The sequence below is a fragment of the Schistocerca cancellata genome, chromosome 3, assembly GCF_023864275.1.
Source record: "Schistocerca cancellata isolate TAMUIC-IGC-003103 chromosome 3, iqSchCanc2.1, whole genome shotgun sequence".
Classification (NCBI taxonomy): domain Eukaryota; kingdom Metazoa; phylum Arthropoda; class Insecta; order Orthoptera; family Acrididae; genus Schistocerca; species Schistocerca cancellata.
In genome coordinates, this window is record NC_064628.1 from 645,311,529 (window position 1) to 645,338,602 (window position 27,074).

At 38.7% G+C, this 27,074-nt stretch overlaps 1 protein-coding gene across 3 annotated transcripts in view; it reads right to left on the reverse strand.

The window, feature by feature from the left end:
* Nucleotides 1–27,074, reverse strand: part of LOC126175596 (glycoprotein-N-acetylgalactosamine 3-beta-galactosyltransferase 1-like) — a 362,470-nt gene that overhangs the window by 140,867 nt on the left and 194,529 nt on the right. Inside the window, exons 1-2 of one of the 3 annotated variants that reach the window (XM_049922462.1) lie at nt 23,693–23,969; nt 22,464–22,540 (exon numbers count right to left, since the gene is read on the reverse strand). The exons of 1 other annotated variant lie outside the window; for it this stretch is intronic. In XM_049922462.1, coding sequence (XP_049778419.1) covers nt 22,464–22,482 — 19 coding nt within the window. In that variant the 5' untranslated portion in view covers nt 22,483–22,540; nt 23,693–23,969. Of the gene's footprint in view, nt 1–22,463; nt 22,541–23,692; nt 23,970–27,074 lie in introns of those variants that run through there. One more of the 3 variants, XM_049922463.1, reaches the window with a different exon arrangement.

A 27,074-nucleotide genomic window follows, 5' to 3' on the forward strand; every position in this document is an offset into this window, starting at 1 on the left:
TTCTTCGATTTACTCTCAATCCTTATTCTGCACTCATCTAACTGTTCATTCCATGCGACAAGTCCTCTAATTCTTCATCGCTTTCATTGAGGGTACCAATGTCATCAGCTAATCTTAACAATGATATCCTTTCACCTTTAATTTTAATTCCACGCTTGAATCCGTCTTTTATCAGCATAACAGCTCATTCGATGAATGAGCTGTTAAGCTGATCGTGCCACAATTCCCACACATGTCGGCTCTTGCTATCTACGGAATTGTGTGGATGACATTTTCCCGAAATTTTGACGGTAAATCGCCAGTCTCATGTATTCTGCATACCACCGTGAATAATCGTTTGTTGTTATTTCCCCAATGATTTAGAAATTCCGATGTTATGTTATCGATCTCTTCTGCCTTATGCCGATCTTAAGTCTTCCAAAACTTTTTTTAATTCTGTTTCTAATACTAAATCCCTTATCTCTTCCTGTCGACCCCTGTTTCTTTTCCTATATGTCATCATATAAGTTCTTCATCAGGCAAGTTCCTTCTCTCACAGAGGCGCTCAATGTACTCTTTCGACCTATCTGCTCTGTCCTCTGCATTTAACAATGTAATTCTCGCAGCACTCTTAATGTTACCACGCTTGCTTTTAATTTCTTCGAAGATTGTTTTGACTTTTCTATACGCTGAGTCAGTCCTTCCAACAATCACTTCTTTTTCGATTTCTTCAAATTTTTCATGTAGCCATTTCGCCTCAGTTTCCCCGCACTTCCTATTTATTTCATTCCTAAGCGACTTGTGTTTCTGTATTCCTGACTGTCCCTGTACATTTCTGTACCTCCTCCTTTTATCTATCAACTTAAGTATTTCTTCTGTTACCCACAGTTTCTTCGCAGTTACCTTTCTTGTACCTACGCTTTTCTCTCCAACTTCTGTGACTGTCCTTTTTAGAGATGTCCATTCCTATTTAACTGAACTGCCTAATGAGCCATTCATGGTCGCAGTATCTTCAGCCTCAGAGAACTTGAAGCGTATCTTTTCTTTCCTTGGTGCTTCCGATCACTTTTTTTTTTCAATGTTTCTTCCTGACTAGTCTCTTAAACTTCAGCCTACTCTTCATCACTATTAAATTGTGACCTGTGTGTATATCTGCTCCTGGGTACGCCTTACAATCCAGTATCTAATTTCGGAATCTCTGCCTTACCATGACAATCTTCCCGTATTTCCATGCCTTTTCCAAGTACAGCTCTTCCTCTTGTGATTCTTGAACAGGGTACTCCCTGTTACGAACATATTTACTGTAGAACTGGTCTTTCTCCTCTCTCATCCCTACTACCAAACCCATTTTCTCCCATAACACTTCCTTCTACTACTTCCCCTACAACCACATTATAGTCGCCATGACTTAGATTCTCATTTCTCTTTACGTACTGCATTTGCCTTTCAATATCCTCATACACTTTCTCTCTAACGTCATCTTCAGTTGGTGACGGCACGAAACCTGATTTTGTTGTCGGTGTTGGTTCGCTGTCGATTTTGATGACAACAACCCTATCACATTCTCTGCCCAACCTTCCTATACATAGCCGAATTATAATCCCGTTATACCATTTTCTGCTGCTGTTGATATTACGCAATACTCATCTGGCCAGGAATCCTTGTCTTCTTTTCATTTCACCCCACTATATCTAGACTGAGTCTTAGCATTTCCCTTTTCAGACATTCTAGCTTCCCTACCACGATCAAACTTCTGACATTCTATGCCCCTACTCGGAGAACATTATCCATTCGTTGATTATTCAATTTTTTTGTCTTGATTATCTCCCCCTTGGCAGTTCCTTCCCGGAGATACGATTGGTGGACTAGTCCGGAATCTTTTGCCAATGGACTGTAATGACATTTTCTCAATTACAGGCCATATGTCGTCTGGACACACATTATGTGCCTTTAAGCAGTGGTTTCCATTGCTTTCTGTATCCTCATGCCGTTGGCCATTGCTGAATGTTCTGCACTTTAGGGGCAGTTTCCCAACGCAAGGGCAAGAGATTGCTCTGAACCTCTGTCCGCTCCTCCGTCCTAATCACATATCGGCGACTAAAGTCTTCAGAAGATCGTAACATTGCAAACGTAGTCGGTATAGGGGGGCGAATTGCGAAACGATGTGTAGCGGGTTCGCATTTTGCTGCAGGCAGAGCCGCTTTTTTTCTGCTTGCGTTTTGTAAAAGGTTGTGGGATTTTCTTGTTTAGTTAATATGTTAATAGATATAATTTTTGAATTATCGATGTTATGTATATATAAATGCGCTCTCTCTCAGGCGTGAATTTGTGGGATTTTAGGAATTTTATAAGCTGACTGACTGGATATGAAACATTTCTTCCTGTCTTACACAGTATTCACGGGTATTGAAGTTTTTATTTATATATAATACAGACAGAGCAACACAACTGCGATATGGACATGTGAGGAACTGTGCGGTTTTATAGAGCTAACGTAGGAATTTTACGCATGTCCATTTTCGTAAACAAACTGTGAGGTTTACAAGCCGCTGGAGAGCGCTACATTAGCAGTTCACGTTAACTAGCACGCTTCAGACGCAGTCGCTGTGTGTCGTGAGGTTGGCTTTCCCGTACCTGTTCGCTTTAACGTTAGCTGCCTCGTCCCGTGTGAGGACGGTTTTAGTTTCCTCGCAACGAATGAAGAGAGAGGCGATCGGTAGAATGTAGAAATCTTCATCTAGAATCCACGTAGATAAATCTTGGAGTGGTAAACATGCTACTGCGTAATTCACAGCTAGTTACACCACTGGTGCACAGTTCTTGCTAGATTCGGCACTAAAATTTGCTATTTGAGCGGCAAAATAACCGATGATTGCCGAAGTAGACAGGATATAAAATGTAGAATGGCAATGGCAAGAAAAGCGTTCCTGAACAAAACAAATCTGTTAAATTAGAATGCAGATTTGTATGTCACGAAGTCTTTTCTGAAGGTATTTGTCTGAACACATGTGTGAAAGTGAAACATAGACGATAAAAAAATTAGACAAGAAGGGAACAGAAGTTTTTGAAATGTGGTATTACAGCAGAATGCTGAAGATCAGGTAGGATATCACGTAACTAATGAGGAGGTACTAAACCGAACTTGGGAGAAAAGCTATTTGTGGCACAACTTGAATAAAAGAAGGGATCGGTTGATAGGACACATTCTGAGACATCATGGGATTACCAATTTAGTACTGAAGGGAAAATGCGTTTGTTAAAACTGTAGAGGAAGACCAAGAGACGCATATACTAAGCAGATTCAGAACGACGTGGGTTGCAACAGTTATTCGGAAATGAAGTGTTTTACACAGGATAGAGTAGCATGGAGAGCTGAATCAAGCTAGTCTTTTGACTGAGGACTACAACAAAATAATAACTGCATTGTACTATAACTTGCCTAACGAAAATAAGCTATTGTGACATAGCTCAGAGAGTAGTTAAAAGTTGCGACGACTCGAACCACTTACGCTTGCTTGGGACATGGCTGCCGCATCACTGTGTGTCAACTTCACGTACTCCATAAGAATGGATGCGACCGGACAAAATGCGTGGCTAGCACACCTGCACGACTTCTTAGCTCGCTGTATGGTGGTACAATATGCAAAGCGTGGTTTTCATGAGCAATAAAAAGGGCGGAAATGATATTTGTGTTGATCTCTCTTTCAATTTCCTGAACAGGATCCGGAACTCTCGGAACCGAGATGATGCAGAACTTTTTTTGATATGTGTATATCAAAGATTAGGAGACAAACTGAGCAACTGTCTTAGGCTGTTTGCAGATGATGCAGTCATTTATCGTCTAGTAAAGACATCAGAAGATCAATACAAATTGCAAAATGTGGTGCCAAAATTGGCAACTGTCCCTAAATAATGAAAAGTGTGATGTCATTCATATGAGTGCTTTAACGATTCCATTAAACTTCAATCATACGATAAATCAGTTAAATCTAAAGGCCATAAATTCAGTTAAATACCTAGGAATTACAATTACGAACAACTTAAACTGGAAAAAACACACAGAAAATGGTGTGAACGCAAACCGAAGACAGCGTTTTATTGGCAGAACACTTAGAAAATGTAACAGATCTACTAAAGATACTGCTTACACTACGCCTGCATCGAGCGAGGTGGCGCAGTGGTTAGCACACTGGACTCGTATTCGGGATGACGACGGTTCAAACTCGCGTCCGGCCGTCCTGATTTAGGTTTTTCGTGATTTCCCTAAAACGCTTCAGGCAAAATCTGGAATGGTTCCTTTGAAAGGGCACGGCCGACTTCCTTCCCCATCCTTCCGTTATCAGATTGGACCGATGAAATCGCTGTCTGGTCCCCTCTCCTCGAATCACCCACCGCACTAGGCTTGTCTGACCTCTTTTCGAGCACTGCAGCGCGGTTTGGGATCCTTACCAGATAGGATTAACGGAGTACTTCGTAAAAGTTCACAGAAGAGCAGCCCTTTTTGTATTTTCGAGAAGTAGGGGAGAGTGTGTCACTGGCATGTACAGGATCTGGGGTGCACATTATTAAAACAACGGCGTTTTTAGTTGCGACGGAATCTTCTCACGAAATTTCAATCACCAGCTTTCTCCTCCGAATGCGAAAATATTTTGTTGACGCCGACCTACATAGGAAAAAACGACAATCATAATAAAATAAGGGAAATCAGAGCTAGTACGGAAAGATATAGGTGTTTGTTTATTACGCGCGCTGTTCGAGATTGGAATAATAGACAATTATTGAGAAGATGAATCGAAGAACCCTCTACCAGTTACTTAAGTGTGATTTGCAGAGTATCCATGCAGATGTAGACGTAGATGGGCATCTGAAGTCGAAAAGTCAGACACCTCACCCGGCACATTTCTTCGTAATTATTACTAAATACGAGACGAACTGGGTGCTTCTGTTTCCCAAATCCGAAAATACTCCTCGCAGAAGTCAAGCTACAGACAAGACGAAAATAGGCACTGCTCCATGTACGGATGACCTCTCAGCCTGCATTTCAAAGCTGATGGATGAGGAATCTCCAAAGCATTTAGTTACAATATTTTAAAGTTTTTTGCACTGTATGAAATTACAAAGATATTGGAATACGGCCAAAGTAATACAATACTTAAGAAAAGTGGTATTGAAGATATAAAGAACTGTCACCCTATCAGCCTCCTGCCAATACCATACAAAGTTTTTACTAGGTCTCTCATTACCAGATTGAGCACTACGCTTGACCCGTTCCGACCCACTGAGCATCCTGGATTCTTTTCTCTTTTGCTTACGACAGCCTCCATTACAATGTTTGTAATACTACATGTATGTACTGTGTGTGTATGTGTGTGTGTGTGTGTTTTGAATGTAGGTTAGTATAATGTACGTCTATGTTGGATGATGATGATGATGACGATGTTCGCCAGGATTCGTAACGGTTTATCCCCAGGTCGAGCGGCACCGCACAAGTGTGCGTTAGCGACTTCGACCACGGATGCGTGTAGCAAGATGAGTCCCGTGCAGGATTTAGTGAGACTGATCACATCCTCACTCTACGCGATACAACTAGTAGAACAAATTACTACTACCTACCTCTTTGCCTTGCCTTTATTGATATTGAACAGGCATTCGATTCGATCAGTCACCTAGCTGTGTTTGAGGCTCTAACAGAACAAGGAATGGAACGGGCCTATGTTAAAAAGCCTTATGTAGCATATACCAAACCTTCACATTATTTGTGAGCGTTGTTGAAGAAACCAACGAATTTCCCATTGAAAACGGTATAAAACAAGGTGACTCTACATCTCCGAAACTATTTTCAGCAGTTCTGGAAAAAAACAATGTATAAATTGGATTGGAAAACAAATGAAATCAAAATTCTGGGAAAAAGAATAAATAATCTGAGGTTTGCTACGATATTGTTCTAAATGCATAGTATAGAAGAACTTCAAATATTGGTTAGCGAACTTGCTTCAGTCCCCTCTGAAGTTGGTCAAAAAGTGGCTTATGATAAAACCAAGATCACGAACAATGAATGGATAATGGAGGGAAATGTATCTGTTGGAAGTACGCAGCTGCAAAGGGTCACAGAAAGTCTATATGCGTCAACTTGTAAATATCAAAGAATACGTAAAACAACAAGTATTTCGGCGCAGTTGATTAGACTGACAAGATTGCGGAAGATAATCTTCAGTTTTGATGTCTAAGATGACGACTGACAGTTTCTAACCAAGTATACTGCCATTAATAACATGTGGCTGTGAGACATAGCTATAAAACGAATTGGTTAGGAAACTAATCGTTACCCAAGGAGAATTGGAAATATCAATGCTAGACTGCACAAAGAAAGACAGAAAGAAAGTAGTTGATATCACACGAACAACAAAGATACTTAGTGGAAAGAATGAATACCTAGAAATGGCGGTGGGCTAGTCATGTCGCTCGAAGAAAAGATAGCATATGGTTAAAATAAGTACTAGAATGGAGTCCAGTTTACCAAAGAAGACTATGGGGAAGACCACCGAACAGATGAGACAGAAGCTGAAGAAAGAAAGCAGGACTGAACTGACAACAAGATGCTCAAGATAGGCAGAACTGGAAGAACCTGCAGGTATTCTACGTGGCACGCCGACTCAAAGAGGCCACATCACCAAGTGCTCGAACTGGCTGATGATGATGATGATGATGATGATGATGATTATGGTGGTGGTGGTGGTGACGACGGCGACGACGACGACGACGACAAGTACATACGATCTCACATGAAGATTCAGTATATTAATATGGTGTACTGGGAAAGTAACTCGTAGCGATGTTCAGTATTCTTAAAGAATCGTAGGAGATAACTAGTGTCAAAAGACACTACAAGGAAGCGACGATTCTGCTGCCGTTTCTTGATTCACAACGTTGCTTGGCCATGTTTTCAAGCAGCCGATGTGCTATTGCGGAACGAAAGCAAACGAAGCGACGCTGCTGTGACTGCAGAACCCTGACATTCAAGGACGGTATTCGCTGATCCCTCGTCCGTTTATATTACTCTTCATTATACTTAACTACAGCTCGGTCGCTGGCGATGAGCGCTTCCGCACAGAAAATTCACTTCGAGGACACGAGTACGTCATTTCAAATACCGCACATCATCTTTGGGCGAGTGTGCCATAGAAATTATGTTCTTCCTATATGCGCTATCAGATACATATAAGGGTATGAAGATCTTTCGAGTCGTATGAGACAGAAAAACAAACTCTTTCCTTAGCTACAGATGAAAAGATACTGCGTGCAAGGCTTTAGGAACGAATTGGGGAAACAACAGTGAAGGTTCAACACACCAGGCTGACGAAATTTCATCGACGTTGCACAAATAAGACAAATATCAATCGGCGGTAAATGTGGTTAATGCTCATGCGGTCTTCCCTGTTTTGATGCTGGTTGCATGTCATTAAAATCTCTAGCTTTTCTGCAAAAAGTATATCACGAGGAGTGTTCTTTCAGACGAAGCCCGACCTCAGAATTCGGCTCCCATTTTTAAACAGTATCTCACTGTCACTTACAGCCAACGAGCTTTTTGCTTTCAGCTCGCTCACTGCTGCATTCTGAGATGAAGTGCACTTACGGCGTAGGCGGATTTTCGTTGGGTGGAAATTCGCTACCACTGGTCGCGGCCAACCAGGTGATACTATACGGTAGTCAATGAGAATCGCTCAATCTTATAATTTTTTATCGCAAATATTTGGGCTTTTTCTTTCCGGACATATCACGATTTCAGAGTTTGCATTTAGGTTTGGACCTAATAGCACAGGTTAAACTGCTGCAAGTTAAACGATCAGCAATCATATTTATAGTCTTGGCTGTCACAAATACATCGCTATTTTTTCCGACATGTCACGAATTCTGAAGTTGAGGTTAGGCAGGAGAACCTAAGAGCATAGCATAAATTTCTGGGTGTGTAACAGAATACCAGCTGACTTCATTTACTAAACAAAGGATGTTACGAACGATTGTCTCACTGGCTATCTACTTCTGATCACGACTCGTCGCGTTTACTTCACATCATTCTTTGCGCGGACCAATACCAACAGCAGCACGCAACGGAAAATCCGCCGATATCGTAAGTGCATTATCTTCTGCAAAATAACGATTAAATTAGTTCATTCTGCAAAAGAGCTGTGAATCCAGCTATGAGAAGCTGGGTCCACTGTGCTTTGAACACATACTTAATTTAATCGACTGCTCCCTATTAATTTTTAACTTTCACGTCGTCCATTTTCATTAGTACGAGTAACATTTTTTAAACATGTTTGAGAAAACTAAGCAATTACGGTAGTAATATTAACTTTATTATTTTGAAGTAAAAATCCCCTTTTCTCTACAAATCTGCATGTATTTACATGTAGCCAGTATCACCTAATGTCTTCGTTTAACCCACTGTTATTTTATATGTGATGGCGATAGTCAGCTGTAGCCTGAAGATAGCATAAAGAAGAAGCAGAAATTCGATCCATAAATGAATAATTGTTGCAGATCACCGATTGAAACATTTTTGTTCCTTCCCTTTTGCAATTATAACTATAGCACAGCACAACCACGACGAATTCAATTAGTGCAATTTCTGAAAGGTCCTACTGAGCTGTTAAACAACACACTTGTGCTCTGGCCATGACTTTCCTACGTATCAAATATTCTTCTCGGTGTGTGAATTCCTAAGGGACCAAACTGCTGAGATCATCGGTCCCTAGACTTACACACTACTTAAACTAACTTAACCTAACATACGCTAAGAAAACACACACACACACACACATGCCAGAGGGAGGACTCTAACCTCCGGCGGTAGGGGTCTGCCCAAACAACTGAACGCATCATTACCCTGACAGATTTCTACCTTACACTTTGTTCGTAGCTTGATTAAGAATTCTTCATTACTTCTCATTCGCTCTTTTCTTTCTTTTCGACGTCCAGCATTCTTTCCCACTTGCAAATATTAATGTATCTATAGGAAGTGAAATTTTTCTGCCCGTTCCTTCTTCCCCCAGATTATGTTATTGATGCTATTTTCTCGAAAAATGGCATTTTGAGACCATAGCTGTGTATAAAATACAAGTTGATTTTGGCAAAGAAGAAAATAGCAACCAACGACTACTTACAAAGATAGCGCTGTTATCGGTTTCGAACCAAGGCGGTCACCTTCAGACGCCTGTCCATATTTAGATAACATTTCCTGTTTTCTACCCTATTTATCTATTGTTTTTCTTGCCAGCAGCGCAAATTCATTGGAGTGGTGGTGAGCTACTGAATAAAAGATGTGAGATACCGCCTATTTAACTAAATGTGAAGGGATCTGTTTACATGGTTTTCATTCATTATTAGATACAGTTGCATTAAAACGGATGTTTTTCACGTCGCTTTCTTCTGTACGGTAACATTCCGCCAAGGAACTTCCGCCACAAACCGAAAAAAAACGACAATTAATGTAAACAAAAATAAATGTTATCTAAATGTGAACAGCTGTCTGAAAATGAACATGTCGGTTCGAGACCAGTAACGGTGCTATTTGTGACAGTGGCTGGATGCTGTTCACTTCTTTGCAAGAATCAGTTTGTATTCTAATGTGGACTTTCTCGCCCCGAGTCTGTAGACATAAAAGTTTTCTTAGTGCTGTACCGCGTCATAATGTAAAAAAAAAAAACTACACTGGAGAAACCAACGTTTCGGCCACGGCTACATCAACAGACTCAAAAGAAGGCCACTGCAACTGTAGCCGAAACTTTTGTTTCTCCGGTATAGGTTATTACATTATGACGCGGTACGATACCTGGAAAACCTTTTACGTCAATTTGTTCTCTGTTTTTGATTTTTATATACTTATATATTTTAGAAGAGCAGATAAATTTACAACGATTAACCATACCGTCAACCACCACAAGTAATTAATAAGTTTCTGACATCAAATTGAAAAGAACGACAAGTAAAATTTATTTAAGGCTCTGTGCTTTCCTTTCGTTTCACTTCATAGTTTTGTCTCCATGCTTTATTAGGCTTAAGGGCTTGCAAGTAAACCAGCAGGGCATATGGTAAACAGATTCCTGATGAAGTCTTTGGAGCGCTAGTTCAGATCATTTTGCAGTCTACACATCTTCAATAGCTTAAAAAGAATGATGTCAATGGCGTAAAAAAAATGGACTCGAATACTTTGTAAGTAAACAGCACATAATACTGAGTCCAACTAATCGCAAAACAACAAGGGAACTGGGCTATTGGCAATAGTACCAGTACCTTACCAAGTACAGCCACCACCGATAGTATCATGGCATATGATGAATCAAAGCTACAGCTGCATAAACCACAGGCTCATTTCTGTCAACATGGTACCGTCAACCAACAATCTAGAGCGCAACTCTGACAGGCAGATTCTGAGAAATTTAGCGGATTTGATATTTTTTTCCTCAAACTAGCAAAACAATGGTGGTGAATTCATAGGATGCAAAGTAAAGTAGTTTTAAAACATTGATGTAATACTACTCTCGAGCTGAAATTGTAATATTAAGGAGCTACTGAAGGACACTGGAAGTGGATACAATGACAAACATATCTCACATATGTTGAACTCTCTGGAAACACTTATTGTTACAGTACAGACTCAGAACAACAAATCTGAATAAATACATTGTACATCCAGATAGCCTCACACAAAATTTCACAAAACCTTAGTACACAAAATGGAGGTTGGCTTACTGTCACCCAATACACACATCTGAATAGAAGATTCTCTTATAGAAGTACCTGTATCTAGGCAAATTTTAATACCCCCCTCTCTCTCTCTGCAAAAGCATTTTTTGCATTGAACATTTCTGGCCCACTCAAATTCTAAGCAAAATCACAACTGAACCATTGATTTTTGGGAGCTAATAAGTAGGTTTTGATCACTGAGCAGCACTACACTACATCACTCTTAGAAGGATGCTTGGGGGGGGGGGGGGAGGAGGAGGGAGTTTGCAATTGCTTTCCTGGATGAATTATTATGGCAACCATCTTATGTAAGTACGTGAAATCACAAAAAAAAATTAAATGTCAATTACTAAGCAGGGAATTTGAGTCCTGCTTTGGAATTATTACTACAATCAGGATAGATGGTGCAGGAGCTCAGTTTGGCTAGAGAGTGGGAGAAACCATTCTGAATGAATTGTTGGTTGAAGGTTTTTCTGAATGGTAATAGCTTTGTCATTTTTTGCTTTATTTCCTTATGGTGTGATTCAACAATTAGTATACAGATTAGCACAAAATTACAATTTACACCACAAAAAGATGTACCATGTATAATTTTATTTTTTTTTACATTACATTAGTCATATTCCATGGATCCACAGAGAGTGCTCTCTGGAGTGCGGGAAGAAGTCAAAGTACAAAACAGTGAAATGACATTACAATGCTAATACCAATTATATGTTAACTAGAGAGACCAAATTCATGAGTTTCTGTGAAGATACTCTTCTATGGAGTAGACGGAGTTGTCCACTAGAAAGTTCTTATATTCAGTCGCAAACTCCATTGTATTATCTGCATGGAATTTAAGGTATTCTGACAGGTAGTTGAATATGTGTGTACCTATGTATCCGAATCTTTTCTGTACTAATGTTAACCCATTGTGATCTTTGTAGGGGTTGTTTTTGGTCCACAAGTTACGTTCATGCTTTTCGCTATCTTTTGTGAAAATAGAAATATTGGTAATGACGAATAACATTAATGAATATACCTATTGTGAAAAGGTTGTCAAAATACTGTTTTTTGACTATTTCACAGTAGGTATACTGTTTTTTGAAGAGATTTCTGGATGATGTTCTTGAATTACCACGAAATAAAATGCTTATCACATCCTTCTGTGTTCTGAAAATACTATTCTTGTAACTTGAATTTCTCCAGAAAATGATTCCAGGACTCAATAACAATTGGAAATGTGTAGAATAAACTGGTTTCTTCATTTCTGAACTGACCATAGCTCTAAACATGCACACACAGCTGAACCAAGACGCTTCATTAATTCTATGCAGAGGGTTTTCCAATTGAGGTTGTGGTCTATTTGTAGTTCCCAAAACTTGACAGTTTCTACTTCTTGTATTTCATTGCGTGGGAAACTTATTTTTATTGTTTGTAGAGCTCTGTGAGAAGTACTGTATTGTCATGTGCCGACAGTTGTCAAAATCTGATTGTGATCCATTTGCCTTGAACCACCTGTTGATGTTTCCAAATATTTCATTAGTTGTCTCTCCAGTAAGGGGTTGTACTACTTTTTTTCCTATACTTTCATTGCCTGAAAAAGTACACAATTTGCATCTCCTGAAACAGTGAATGGAAGGTCATTTACGTATGTCAGTACCAACAGAGGACCCAAAATTGAAAATTGTGATGCACCATGCCTGACTGCTTTTAATTCCGAGTGCCTATTATTAAAGGATTTCCATGGAAGTGGCATATTGATTTCTGTTGTTGAGATAAGATAAAAATGATGAAACTTCTGTGCCCAGAACTCTGTAATTATTTTAACTTTTGCATTAGACCATCATATTTTACACAGTCAAAAACCTTTACCCAGTTGAAAAAATATTTGTAATGGTAGTAATTTCTACTTTATTGATTCTGTTACATCACACATCAAGATAAACATAGCCTGTTCAGTTGATAATCCTTTTTGAGGTCCAAACTGTTTGCTACCAAATATGTTTTCCTGCACTAAGTCTGTATACAAAATCATCTCAGCAATTTTTGAAAATACTGGCAGTAATGAGATGGGTCAGTAATTCTGTACTAACATTTAGTTTCCCTTTCCCTTAAGTTGCTTGATAACAGCACATTTAGGTATCACTGGGAAAATATCACTGTGAATAGATTCAACACACTAGTAACTCAGCATATTATGTTATGTTTAACAAAATTTTATTACTGAATATTTATATTTAGGGAGTTTATGACAAAAAAAAATTTGGTGATGTTGGATGAAGCTGAATTTTGTCAAACTTTTTCAGAAAATGTCTCTAAGAAAATGTAAGCTATCTGCTAAAAAAGTGTTAGAACCTAAATTATCTCGTGCAGCAGAGTTATTTATGCAATCTTTTTTCAGTTTGTTTTCAGCTTCAGAAAAGTTTCTTAATTTGCTTTTCCTGTTAATACTGTTAAACAGGTGACATAATGTTACTGCAATGTTACTTTCGAAATTTGTTCAGTGTATGTCATAATACACTTCAAGAACATCATATTCATTATTTGATCCTACAGTAATTGTCTTATTAATACCACTTAAGTGGTGTGTCAAAGCAGAATGTAGGAGTACCATGCATGTTGTAAACAATTTTACACAAGTATCAAATATAATCCTATAATTACATCAAAAGTGTGGTACATCTTTTGCAGTTAGGGCCTCTATTACATTATAAGTAACAGGATTTGGGGGTGTATGAATTTTACTGTACTTTGACGTACCACGTAAGTGGTACTATCATCATGGCCCCTGTACATTCAGATTACAAATATGATAATCTTGACATGTACAACACACACTGTAATTAATGTGCATTTATATATCAGATACAAATTGCCCTAGGTCCCTCCGACAATGTGTTTAGTACCTGCAAATAACAAGCCATTCTGAATTTTATGTTGTCTTGCAGACCTGTACAAACTGCAGTGCCCTGACACCTCAATATTTATACCACAATACAGAGAACTGCAATAACATCAATCATCTAGGATTGATATTGACAATGTGCAAAATACAGGGTGTATCAAAAAGAACCATCCAATTTTTTAAAAAAATCATAACTATTATGTTATCTGAGATATGTGCATGAACAACATACTGTTGGAATGAGCAAACTCTCAAGTTTTACAGGGTTCTCGCTAGGTAGCAGCACTGCGACCCCACTTCAGTTCTAGTTAAAATAGTGTCAGGACAACAGAAAGAGTTCTGTGCTCTACATTTGGTGCAGTGCAAGTCAGTAATAACTGTTCCATGTGACTTTCATACTAGGTATGGTGTGGATCCTCCTACAGCACAGAGCATAAGATGTTGGCATGAACAATTCTGAGAAACAGATTATTTGCGTAAAGGCAAATCGCCGGGCCATCCCTGACTGTCTGACAAAGACATCAAATGCATCCGCCTAGTTTCACCAGGAGTCCACAGAAATCCATTCAGCGTGCAGTTCGACAGCTCAACATACCCCCGATGTCCATCTGGCGTGTTTTCCATCAACAGTTAAACATGAAATCATACAAAATTCAGCTACTGCGAGCTCTTTGTGAAGGTGACAAACAACAACAGGTGGAGTTCTGTAATTTCATTCTTGGCAAGATGGAGGAGGACAGTTTTCTTCCACACTTAGTGTTTAGTGACAAGGTAACATTCCATTTAAATGGAAAGGGGAATCATCATAATGTGAGACTATGGGGTCTGAAAATCACATTAAGTTGTACAATGTGAGAGGGACGCTCCAAAATTTAATGTGTTTTGTGCAGTATGGTCCATTTTTCTTTGCCCAGAACACTGTTACACGAAGCACATATCTCGATATGCTTGAGAACTTTATTTTTCCACAGTTGTAGACCGATTCTAACAACTTCATATAACAACAAGCTGGGGCACTGGCATCTGGAAGTGTGAGAATTTTTAAGTCAAAGGATTACTGAATAATGGATCACTCACACTGGACCAAATGAGTCTGCCTTACATTACTGGCCTCCAAAGTCATCGGACGGACTGTATGTGGTTATTTCCTGTGGTGGTTTATAAAAGACTGTTTATGTGCCTCGGTTACCAACAACAAAGAATGAATTGAGACATCGCATGACAGCAGTTGTGGAAGCTGTAACTCAAGATATGCCCGCTGCAGTGTGGGAACAATTTGAGTACCACACTGAGATATGCCATGCATCTCAAGGGTGGCCATACTGAACTCCAATGAAAAAGTATGAAAAAAAAAAAAAAAAAAAAGAAACTTTTTGAGTTTCCCGTTCATAAGAAAATAAAATTCATTGTATATGTTCATTAGTTTCAGAAATATAGATGTGTCAATCAGATGATTCTTTTAGATACAACCTGCATATTGAAGAAGAATGCAGAGGTTTAAAAATATTGATGTTCCCTCAATATATTGCACCATGTAAGGGCAATATTGCACAATATTCAGCAGTTCTTGCTGAGCCCAAGAGAAATTCAGTTTGCTCTCAATGAATTTCTGTAAATAACTGAAAAAAGTAAATAACGAGAGATCAGAAACTGGGTTGGAAAAAGTACATGAAATCACCATGTGGTGCTTTGAGAAATTTAATTTCTGACTGATCAGGAAAACACCCGATACCTTATCATCCACAATACCAAGCAAAACAAGAGCATGTAGTAATGGCAGTAAACAGGAAAGTTTATTTTACTTGCAGCAGTTCTCAGAAATGGCAAATAAGATCAGATCAGCTGTACAGTGAGCATATATATTTTTCTTGCAATACTTCTCACAGCACAGACGTAAGGTCATGTAAACCATCAATCAGTAATCAGTAAATACTTGTTTTAATCCATTTCCATCAGTTGTTACAGTAGACAAATGCAGTGAGGTGAGAAAAAGTCATGGGATACTTCCTAATATCATGTCAGACCTCCTCCTGCCCAGAGTACTGCAGCAACTCGAGGTGGACTCAACAAGTCGCTGGAAGGCCCTTTTATAAATATTGAGCCATGCTGCCTCTACAGCCATCCATAATTGCAAAAGTGTTGTGATTTTATGCACGAACTAACCTCTCGATATGTCTCATAAATGTTTGATGGATTCATGTTGAGCGATCTCGGTGGCTAAATCATTCACTCAAGTTGTCCAGCATAGTTTTCAAACCAATCACGAACAAATGTGGCCTGGTGAAATACTGCAGTTCATCCATAAAAATTCCGTCATAGTTCAGGAACATGAAATCCATGAATGGCTGAAAATAACTAACTGCAGTCAATGACTATTCCAGTTGGACCAGAGAACCCAGTCCATTCTACGTAAAAACAGCCCACACCATTATGAAGCCACCACCAGCTCGCACAGTGCCTTGTAGACAACTTGGGTAAATGGTTTCATGGGAATCTGCGGCTACGTCACACTCGAAACCTACCATCAGTTCTTATGAACTAAAATTGTGATTCATCCGACCAGACCATTATTTTCCAGTCGTCTAGGGTCAAACCAATATGGACACGACCCCAGGAGACGCATTGCACGTGATCTCATGCAGTTAGCGAAGACACTCACCTCAGTCATCTGCTGCCATGCCCCATTAATGGCAAATTCTGCTGAACTGTTCTAAGGGATATGTTCACCAAATTTCCCACACTGATTTCTGTGGTTATTTCATGCAAACACCATTTATCTTGGTCATTAAGTGAGGGCTGTTGACACTGTACTGTCCATGGTGTGAGGTAATGTCTGAAACTTGGTCTATTGGTGTTCTAAATGATTAACGGAAAATCTCATATAACGATATGAAACAAATACTAACAAAGAGATAGAGGGGCTGGCCAGCACTGAGCTGAGGTAAGTACTGGCCAGCCCCTCTATCTCTTTGTTAGTATTTGGTTTATTGGCACACTCTGACACTCTGGGTCTCAGAATACTGAAACTCTCTAACAATTTCCAAAATGGAATGTCCCATAGATCTGACTACAGCCACCATCCCTTGTTCGAAGTCTGTTAATTCCTGTCGTGTGGTGATAGTCACTTCAAAACCTTTTCGTGTGACTCACCTGAGTACAAATGACAGCTCTGCCAATGCACTGCCCTTTTATACCTAGTGTATGTGACACTAATGCCATTTGTGTATGTGCACATCGCTATGACTTGTGTCATCTCAGTGTACATAGAAAACAGTACATGTACATGATAAATTTCAATTGAGGGTGACTGTCTGAAACATCTGCACTGAATAAATGAGTGCTGTGAGACAGTGTTCTCTAAGCACTTTTCTATTTCCTTCAAGTACAAATATGCCAGTCTTTGAGAAAAAAACTGAACTGGAATAGTGCTCACATCTACATCTATACTCTGCAAACCGTTGTGAGGTACATGGCAGAGGGTACGTCTCATTGTATGAGTTAAGAGGTTTTCTTCCTGTTCCATTCACTTATGGAGCGCAGGAAGAAAGATTTCTCAACTGCCTCTATGCGTGCAGTAATTATTCCAATCTTATCCTCACAATTCCTACGAGAACGATGTGTAAGGGGTTGTAGTACATTCCTAGTCATCATTAAAAGACTGTTCTTGAAACTTTGTTAACAGACTTTATCAGGATAGTTTTCATCTATCTTCAAGAGTCATGCAGTTCAGCTCCTTCAGTATACCTATGATACTCTCCCACATACTAAACAAACCTGTGACCCATCATGCTGCCCTTCTTGTGTATGTTCAATATCCCCTGATGGTCCTATCTGATATCCTTGAGCAATATTCTAGAACTGGTCACACAAGTGATCTGTAAAGCTATCTTCTTTGTAGACTTATTGCATTTGCCCAATATTGTGCCAATAAACTGAAGTCTACCACCTGCTTTACCCACAACTGAACCTATGTCACCATTCCATTTCATATCCGTACTCAGGTATTTGTGTGAGCTGGCTGTTTCCAACAGTGGTTCACCGATATTATAGTCATAGGATAGTTTTGTTTTTTTTCTTTTTGTGAAGTGCAAAATTTTACATTTCTGAATATTTAGTGCAAGTTGCCAATCTCTGCACCATGTTGAAATCTTACCAATTTTTGCAGTCTTCTTTCTCCATTATGACACCTACTGAGAGTAAATTGCCTCACAGATTTGGCAAAAGTTGATGAAGGATATCATTTCTGATTCAGTTTACAAAAGTCAAGGTAATTTTTAAGATTACACAGCAGACCTTATATCTTTGTTGGTAGGAGTGAAAATGACAGGATGCTGTTTTTCTATAGGGAACCAATTTTTATGGAGATTGGTGGAAAACAGGACAGACAAGTTCTTCCTGTTTTATGGCTTTGATAATTTCACCCGATACATCTACTCAATTTGTTGATGAAAGTATACATTCCCATGGAACATCACTCATGCCAGTCTTAGTTCTCCATCACAGATCTCCTTGTCTGATACTATGCATGTTCTATTGAGCAATGTTTTAGTAGCTTTTCTTCCAGATGAATGAAGGTATCCCCAATTACTCCACTCAGAAGTGAGTGTGCACAGATTTTCTATGCATTTTGTGACAAACGCTTCTGCCCTATCTTCTCTTAATTAATACATCAGGGAAAGCCAACCTTTTCCCCAACAAAATTGGGAGTTTTATGTTTGTATGGACAGTGTTTGAGTGTTTCAAGAAACCATGAAATTTGCCCACTACCTGAGGCAATGCCACAAATTTGTCACCCACTCATCTACAGAAACATGTTGGTTTGGACTTTGTACATGTCAACTGAACCTATCTTACTGGACATCAGCTTGTATTCATGACATATGATAATGTGACATGTGATGTCATATAGGAATAGATTAAAGAGAGTCATGATAGGTATGTTTTAATGAAACCATAATGGTTTCATGTTGCAAACTAAAATAGCAAAAAAATATATATTTTATAAATCCAAATCTATTGACTGACTGTAGTTTGGTCTTTATTTCTTCTACAAATTTTGAAGCAAAAGCTCCATCCTTCAATCCCCAACATACTCTCATATGATCTGGTGAAGCCAGCATGCCTTCATATTGGCAGAGAGGTTTTCACTGGTAGTCCTTGATGAAATTCCCCAAGCTGCTTCAATTTCATTGCAAATATATCACCAACAAACTAAAGTCAGAAAACAATGGGAACAAACAATATATGCATAAAAAATTTTGATTCTATATTATATTTTGGAATGTAGGTACCGATGTGGGGGCAGAGAGCAAGGTCGACTCTGAAAAGAGTACTCAAAAGGTACCTGGTAATTAATCAATTCCATACAGTGAAGGATTACTTAAATACCACAGTATATGTTTGGTATTAAAAAATATCATTTCATAAGACATTTTTGCACTATAATGTATACTTTTTCCATTTTTTTCTGGAAAACTTTATACCAAAGATCTGTTTGTGAACTCAACATCTCACTCATTATAGAAGAATGTTGATTCAATTTCTCAGGAAAACAAATGGGAAGTTGTGGAATCAAAAATGCAAACTGAAAATTGTTGTAATGAACCTGAAGTCTGCTAGTAGGATGTGTAATGTTTGTTACCTTATGAAATAATGTATATACATTGTTCGTAATTATCAGTACTGAGAATTCTATGTCACACTAGCTTCTTACATTATTAAATAACTTCTTTGAAGGAATATATCAGAAAACAGTATTGTACATTTAGGATAAACAGATATCAACAGCTGTAAATTTATAAAATATTTTTTTCTTTGGATAATTTTTATGGAACACTTTTTTATATAATTTTATTATATTCTACACAATGGAATTACATAAATGAGATTGCGTTTTTTTTAAACAGACTGGTCTTGTATACATGACAGAGGCTCCAACATTTGTCCGGCCACCACTGCAAATACATTGACCACTAACTAAAGTTTGCAAACAATAAAAATAAATATCCCACATGACTGAAAATATTGATTCTAAATTATTTTTTGGACTGTAGGTACTGGTAGTTCTGTGGCTTCCCTAAATTACTTCAGGAAAACACATTGTGACGACATCTACTGTAAAGCTATGACTGACTACAAACCCCTTACTTGTCAGACTAGAAATGAAAGTATTAAATGCTGTATATATGACGTATAATTTTTGTTATTCTTAAATTTTAATGTCATGACATGCCCAATATCCTGGTTAAAGTGGTCCATAGCTCAATTTAAATAAAACTACTACTACAATGATGGAATGAGAGAGTTTGTTTGTCACTTAGTGAAGCCAACAAATGTGACATACTGATTAGTAACGCAGGTCAAAGCTAGGTAGAAAGATGGCAGTTTGGTTGTAAGATGGTAAAGTCAATGAATAACATGTGATAAGACTAACTGTAATCCTTGTTATGGTGTATACTTTTCCCACATTGGATTCTCATGAGCTGTTTATGTCTCTTATTTCATTGATATTAGGGTTGGTATCAGCAAGTTCAATATTTCAAGATTTTAAACATGCCTGAAACAGCAACTGTTGAAATTCTTCACTATAAATGATGACAGCCAAAACAGTTGCAGGATAAAGATTTATTAAAATTCTTGACCACAACTTCGGTATACCTAAATATACCTTCATCAGAAGTAAGATACACTTGAACAGGAAGACACCTACATTAGCAAAACCTTAGCATCGGAATTGAGAAATAAAAAACGTTATAGTTTAAGTAACTGTAAAATTACCAGAGTATTACAGGCACAAGTAGGCAAAGTACTGATGATAAGCTGTGTTCGCGTTGCCCCCCTGTCCAAAATTATGTTGTATAAATGGAGATGATGTTTTTACTACTGACGACACCTTTGGCACAACTGTTTTACTAATCTCCATTGCAGGATGTGATTTTAGTTAGTGTCTAAAAGTTTTTGTGCTTGTAATACTCTGGTAATTTTACAGTTACTTAAGCTATAGTATTGTTTCTTTCTCAGTTCTGCTGCTAAGTTTTTGCTACTGAAGGTGTCTTCCTGTTCAGGTGTACTTTACTTCTGATGAAGATACATTTAGATATACCATCACTGTGGTCACAAATTTTAATAAATCTTTAGCCTGCAACTGTTTTGGCTGTCATCATTTACCGTGAAGTTCACTATTTGCCTTTGAAAATTCTTGTTCTGCTTATAGCTTCACTATAACAAATGATAATGTAGTACCACAACAATTTGTTCAAAATATTTTCTATCAAAATGGAAATAGCTTGATGTGAGAAAATGCACAAGGACTTCACTTTTCACCAATTATATCAAAGGGTTTCAAAAATCAATGTTTCTTGATGAGTGAGACAATCCTCAACATAATATCCATATCCCAGTGCCACAAATGATCAGGATGATGCACAAATTCAACAGTTTTGAATGGGTTGTTCCTGTATATTGGTCAAGAATCTACTTCTGGTATTTTAATAATTGGTAGATGGATGTGTCACGATTACTAACTATGTATATGAGAGGAATGGCTTCCCTGTGTACCTTGGGAAGCCCTGGCACACAAAATTGTGGAGAGAGGGAGGTCCTTTACTTCCTTTCCTTAACTAAGGGCACCCAGTACTGTAAAATACAAAAGCAGCCAACGACCAAGCAATATTACTGACTAAAACACAAATGTAATAATATTAGTTTTCTGATCTGATGAATGACCTCCCCCTGTCAATTTCTTCAAGACAGCATTTAAATGACTACACCACAGGAAAATGGTTTTGAGACATAACAGATCAGATTATTATTTCACTGCAGTTCCATAATCTTTTTGTTAATCCACTATATTGGTGAGAATATGAAACTTTACTTGGGATAAACAACAGAGTAAGGTAAAAAAAGAAGTTTCACCCATCACCTAGTGCCGTAGTTTTTATAACAAAAATTGATTGAAATCCCAAAACAAGTATACAGCACAATTTCAGGATAGATACTTGTTAATTTTAATTCCAAGTGGGTTCTGAATAGTTTAATGGACAACTATCTTTAAGCCTTTACACATTTATTCCCTAATTAGCAGCAAATGATCCATAATGTTCTTGAATATGATGATGGAACACAAGCTACAAAAATACAGACATGTCGTTCACTGTGAAACAATGAAGCTTTATGAAGGAAAATATCTTTCTCATACACGATCACACTCTCATTGTGTGTAGTATCTACACACTTTTCAGAAATTCCTGTTTATTGGAACTTCTACAAATACACCGTAGTGATCAAAAGAAGGAAAAAATACAACAGTGTCACATGCATGACGATTAAAACAAACAACAATGATTTTCATGATGACTCTTGCTCTCTTCCTTGTGTCTCTGCAGGTGGAAGAAGTTAAAATGTCAATATGATATAGAGACTTTTTTTTGTTTACTGTGTAATCCACCTAAATAATTTGAAAGCAATCACATTAACTTAGTTGTGTGCTATATATTTTGGAAAACTGTTTATGTTTGTGTGAGTGTGTGCATGGGGGGGAGTATGGAGGGAGGGGGGGGGGGGGGTGACTTGTTTGCATGTATCGGTCTACTACAAAAAAAAACAGAGTGAAAGCTCTAAAGTGTAGGTATGTACCATCATCATTCACATGCAGGTGAGTGGTTCCCTTTCCTCATTTTTTGTTTGTAGTTTTTATTACTGTAATTTTTTTATTGAAATGATCTCTCATGCAGAAAGTATCACCCAGAGAACACAACGTAAATATGTTCACTCTATGATCATAATTTAACACTATGAACATTAATTATAGGAAGAAATTTTTAGGCAGCCACTAATAACACCAACAAACCTGCGTCTTGATGTCCCATGTTTAGAAGGCGATGGGTGCTAGACTGGATATGCAGTAATCAGCATGCAACTCGAAATCTGCAGATAAAAAAGAAAAATAAACATTCCAAACAAAATAGTAGTATGGTTGAAGACTTGCAGCTGAAGCTCCTGCTGTCATTCTGCAGAGATTTCTTAATCAAACAGATAAACAGCACATACCTAAAAATATTAAGTTGATAATGCTAATATTCCTTACACCAGAAAACCAAAATTATAGACAGAATGTAACTAAATATGTATAGCCCACAATCAGTTGTCTGTCAATCTTTGTTATGAGATACATTGAAAAGTAAGTAACACATCTGTAGTATGAAGCTTCAGATTTTGCCATCATTATTTGTAATTATGGAATTGTCCCTTTGGTTTTGCGATTGACAACTGATAAGTCGTTCCAATTTGGAGTAAAAAAATCTGTGATTTTGTACGTACATTTGCAAGTTTTTGGTGGGTCAAAATAGCCGAGTGAGTGTCTGTGTTGATGGTCAGTTCTCCGCACGAACTGTAAGCTCGTATCGGATAATCGAACACATCTACAGTATCGTGATAAGGCCATGGGCGACTTCCTGCCCTAACCTTGCATAATTCTGTCCTACTTTGCATACGTTTCATACATGTACATACTTTTTCTGTAATGTATCTGGTATGTCCGATAGTGTTGTGCTGAATAGTATATGGACTAATAAATGAACAAACCACAGCAAATAGCCTACGGTAGCAGGAATCAGCATTTCGTTGCGTATTTTAAAAAATGTAAACCAAAAAGCAAACATTCCGCCTTACACTGCCCTACCAACTGCAGCTAAACTACAGGGCGCACAATATTAACCATTCACGTTAATTCTCATTCTCAAAAGAACAGAAACTCCCAAATAACAATTTTTCGCTAAATTTCAAATCATAACATTACAACTTGCAGTTGACGGCTGTTGTTGGATTTCAGTCTCATAAAATGTCAACAAAAGAAAGACTTTCTGTAGTACTATTGTTAAAGGAAAAGCTGCAGAGTAGATTCCCGCTTTCTCGTTAATTTTATTTCATTGAATATCCTACAATTTCGGCAGTTTCCTCGCCGCTTTGACAGTAGTATTCTGTAGGTCAAGTTCCCTGATTTCTGTAGTGAAATTCTGCACATTCATATCTTGACTTGTGACACTTTTATCGTCAGTTAAACAACTAATGTTTACTTACCAAACAACAGTGGAGCCGCGTTGTGTTCATTCTCGCACATGTTGCTGCCTTTTGCTGCATCCGCTTCTGTTTACCGCTTAGTGTTATGAAAAAAATCAGTAGTCACCACATTAAAATATTAAAATTTACGATATAAACGATGGACTTGTTTCACTGGTTCACAGCTAACTGTTGAGTGAGAATAATAAATACGATCACTTTTTTCATTACTACTGTCAACAATCTTCACTCGCGCACAGCACTCCGCTCCCAATGCATCCCATCAATTTTCTGCCGGTGCGTGCTGTAGTCAAAGATATTCATACGCAAAGATACAGTAATGTTGCGTCTGGTTTGTTGTGACGCAATGCAGCCACTGTGTGTTGATAGTTTTAGTTTGTGCCGTATATCGTTTCTAAGAACGTTAATATCTTTACAGTGATGGATCTAAGTTTGAATGTACATACAGTGACACACATTACCAATCAATGAACCTCAAGATTCCAATCTCGCTGCTTGTCGACGTCATCTACAAAGATATACCGAGTTATTTTGGCTGTCGATTCTCCGCACTTGCCGAACGATGTAGTGGTCAGTAGACCGAACCTCTTTATGTTAATTGTTTCATGATTCAGTAATTAAAATGAATTCATTTGTCTTCTTTTAGAAGATACTCTTTTTTCGTAAAAAGCAGGCAAGTGAATAATACCGGACTACCATACAACTCGAATATTATGAACAGTGAATGAGTGGCGTGCCTAAGAGAAACCTGTCCAAATAGATGGGAATACCTAAATAAGTTCGTGGTTTATTTTGTAACAACGAAAGAGCCCAGGAAGGCCTAATACAATTCCTCTAGCGCACCTGCCAAGCTGTTTACTGCCTACAGCGTGTGTGTGATTCAGTGGTCGAGATGACCATCAGCGTGGTGCATCTGAATGTTTAAATCACCTGAAAAAGTAATTCATTTCCAGCGGTATATCATCCAGAACTAATATTCCAGCGTCCATGGCGATTGTAATCGACTGCTAACTAAATTGGAAATATAGTTTTTTAGCCCATGGTATAGTACTAAGGAGATCATGCAGTTTTTTGCTTGCTGTATATCATCCAGTAATGGTATTCCAGAGTCCACGGCGATTGTAACGGAAAACTAAAAGGTAGACATGCAGTTTGTCGCCTGCGGAACCCCATTTGCAACAACGCTTCTTTCAAAACGACTACTTTCGAAAGGCTTTTCTTCCTCCCTTATTTTACCTACTATTTTCCGCGGTGCTTAACCTGCTGTTGTGAATGGACAGACTTCCCGTATTCTTCGGGAAGCAATGTCGTCAAATGTGTTGTTGTAAACTAGTGGTTTTGTCGTGACTCGTCTGCTTCCGGTAGTTACCAATGACAGCGACACTTTGCACGTATGGCAGGATGCATCTTTTCTTGCCCGACCGTGAGGCAATTTTTTGTTAAATGTGCTTAAATCAGCAGCTTTCCCATTTTCAGACCGGATGACCAAGCAGTATGGCGCAGTGTTAAGAACGACTCGTATAGGGGACAATGGCAGTTCAAATCCTCGTCCGGTGTTTCAGACTTGGTTTTTTTTTTTTCTCTATCCCGAACTTCTGGCTCCATCTCTAATGATGTCGTCGGTAGGACGTTAAAGTCTAACCACCCTTCCTTCGACAAAATTATTTGTATATATCTCGTTGCCAGTTAAATGCTTCATGTACTGCACTGTCACGTAAGCGTGTTCAGTTCAGTGTTAGGCGAAATATTAAAAAGTTCTGGCTTTGTAATACCTATCTTCGCATGCTAATTAAGTGGAGCACTGTTTTATTGATCCTAAATATTTAGGGGCAATTTTTCACCCACAAACCTTCTTTTGTAGCAGCGGAAATGGCGCCCGATAAGAGTCCCTTACGTGTTACATTGGATTCAGATCGGGCGAATTTGGCGGCCGAGATCGTGGGTTCACAACCATGCTCCTCAAATCACTGCAGAACTGTTCTGGCCTTTTGACACGGTTATCCTGCTGGAAAATGCCAACGCGGTCAGGAAAGACCTTGAGCATGAAGAGATGGAAGTGGTAGAGGATAATGCTCTCACTTGGGCTTCCACGAGACCTGTGGTAGTAATCGAAAGCACTATGACAGCTGTGGGCTATGTGAACATTAGCCGACAGCTGTCATCGTGCTTTCGATTACTACCACAGGCCTCGTGGAAGCCCAAGTGAATGTTTCCCACAGCATAGTAATGTACCGTAGCATGGAGAGCTGCATCAAACCAGTCTCAGGACTGAAGAGCGCAACAACAACAACAGTAATGTACCCACTTGTCCTGCGTTCTTGGTGTGGTCCATGTCCACGAACAACAGTCGATTAACAAGAAATGTGATTCACCCGATCAGGCGACAAGTGTCCATTGATCCACGGTCCAGTCTACATGATCCCGTACCCACTACAATGGTAAATGACGGTTCCTTTGGGTCGACATGGGAAGATGTAATGGACATCAACTGCAGAGCTACGGGTTAACAGTGTGCGCTGAATGGTCAGCTCGAGCACGCCTTGTCCACTACTTGTGGTCACAGAATTAGAGAACGCAGAATGGAAGCTCTGCTACAATTCATGTGCAAAATGTAATGCGCATGCGCGAAGCCTGCCATATAGCAACCGAGTGAACAGCTTTCTTTGAAGCCAGAGGTGAGCGGATACGTTTTGTTTATTTTATTAATTACGCATTTTAACTGCTGGGCTCACGTACACGTTAACAGTTGTTTGGTGTACCGTTAAAGTTATAAATATGTAATGAGCAGAAATAAGAGGAAGACCAGATAGGAAAGTAAAGAGCGGTTCCCACAAAGCGGCTGATAGCAGAACACGAGAAGAAAGAATTTTCAGGTTTTCTTGCTGTAAACAATAAAGGCTAATTAAACTTTAAAAAGTACTGCATGTAAATAAAGCAAACCTACATCAACTGCATTTGCGCTTTCTCTTCCTGTTTGTGATACCTCTCCTTCGATTCTGAGGAAACTAACTGGTGCACGAAATTGATTTCTTTCGTATATTATAGTTTTATATCACAGATCGATGGTGAAGTGTCTATTTCTTCGATACTGATCATAGTTACTGTGATTTCCTAGTAATCTGCGGCAAAAAATTTGAGTGGTTTGCAGTGAAAAGTCTGGTCACTGGCTACTTTACGTTCGATTCATTTTATGTGATGAGCAGCTGCATACTAAATGTAGCTAACAATCGAAATTGTTTTTTAGACTGGTAGGAAAGCCACTTCTCACTGTCGTATGGAAAGATACGAAATTAAAGTATTTTATTTGAGCGTGCTCCCTGATGGTGTCACTTTCAAGGAACCAGAAGTTCAGCCACGAACAGCTCGCGCAGGCAGATGCAGG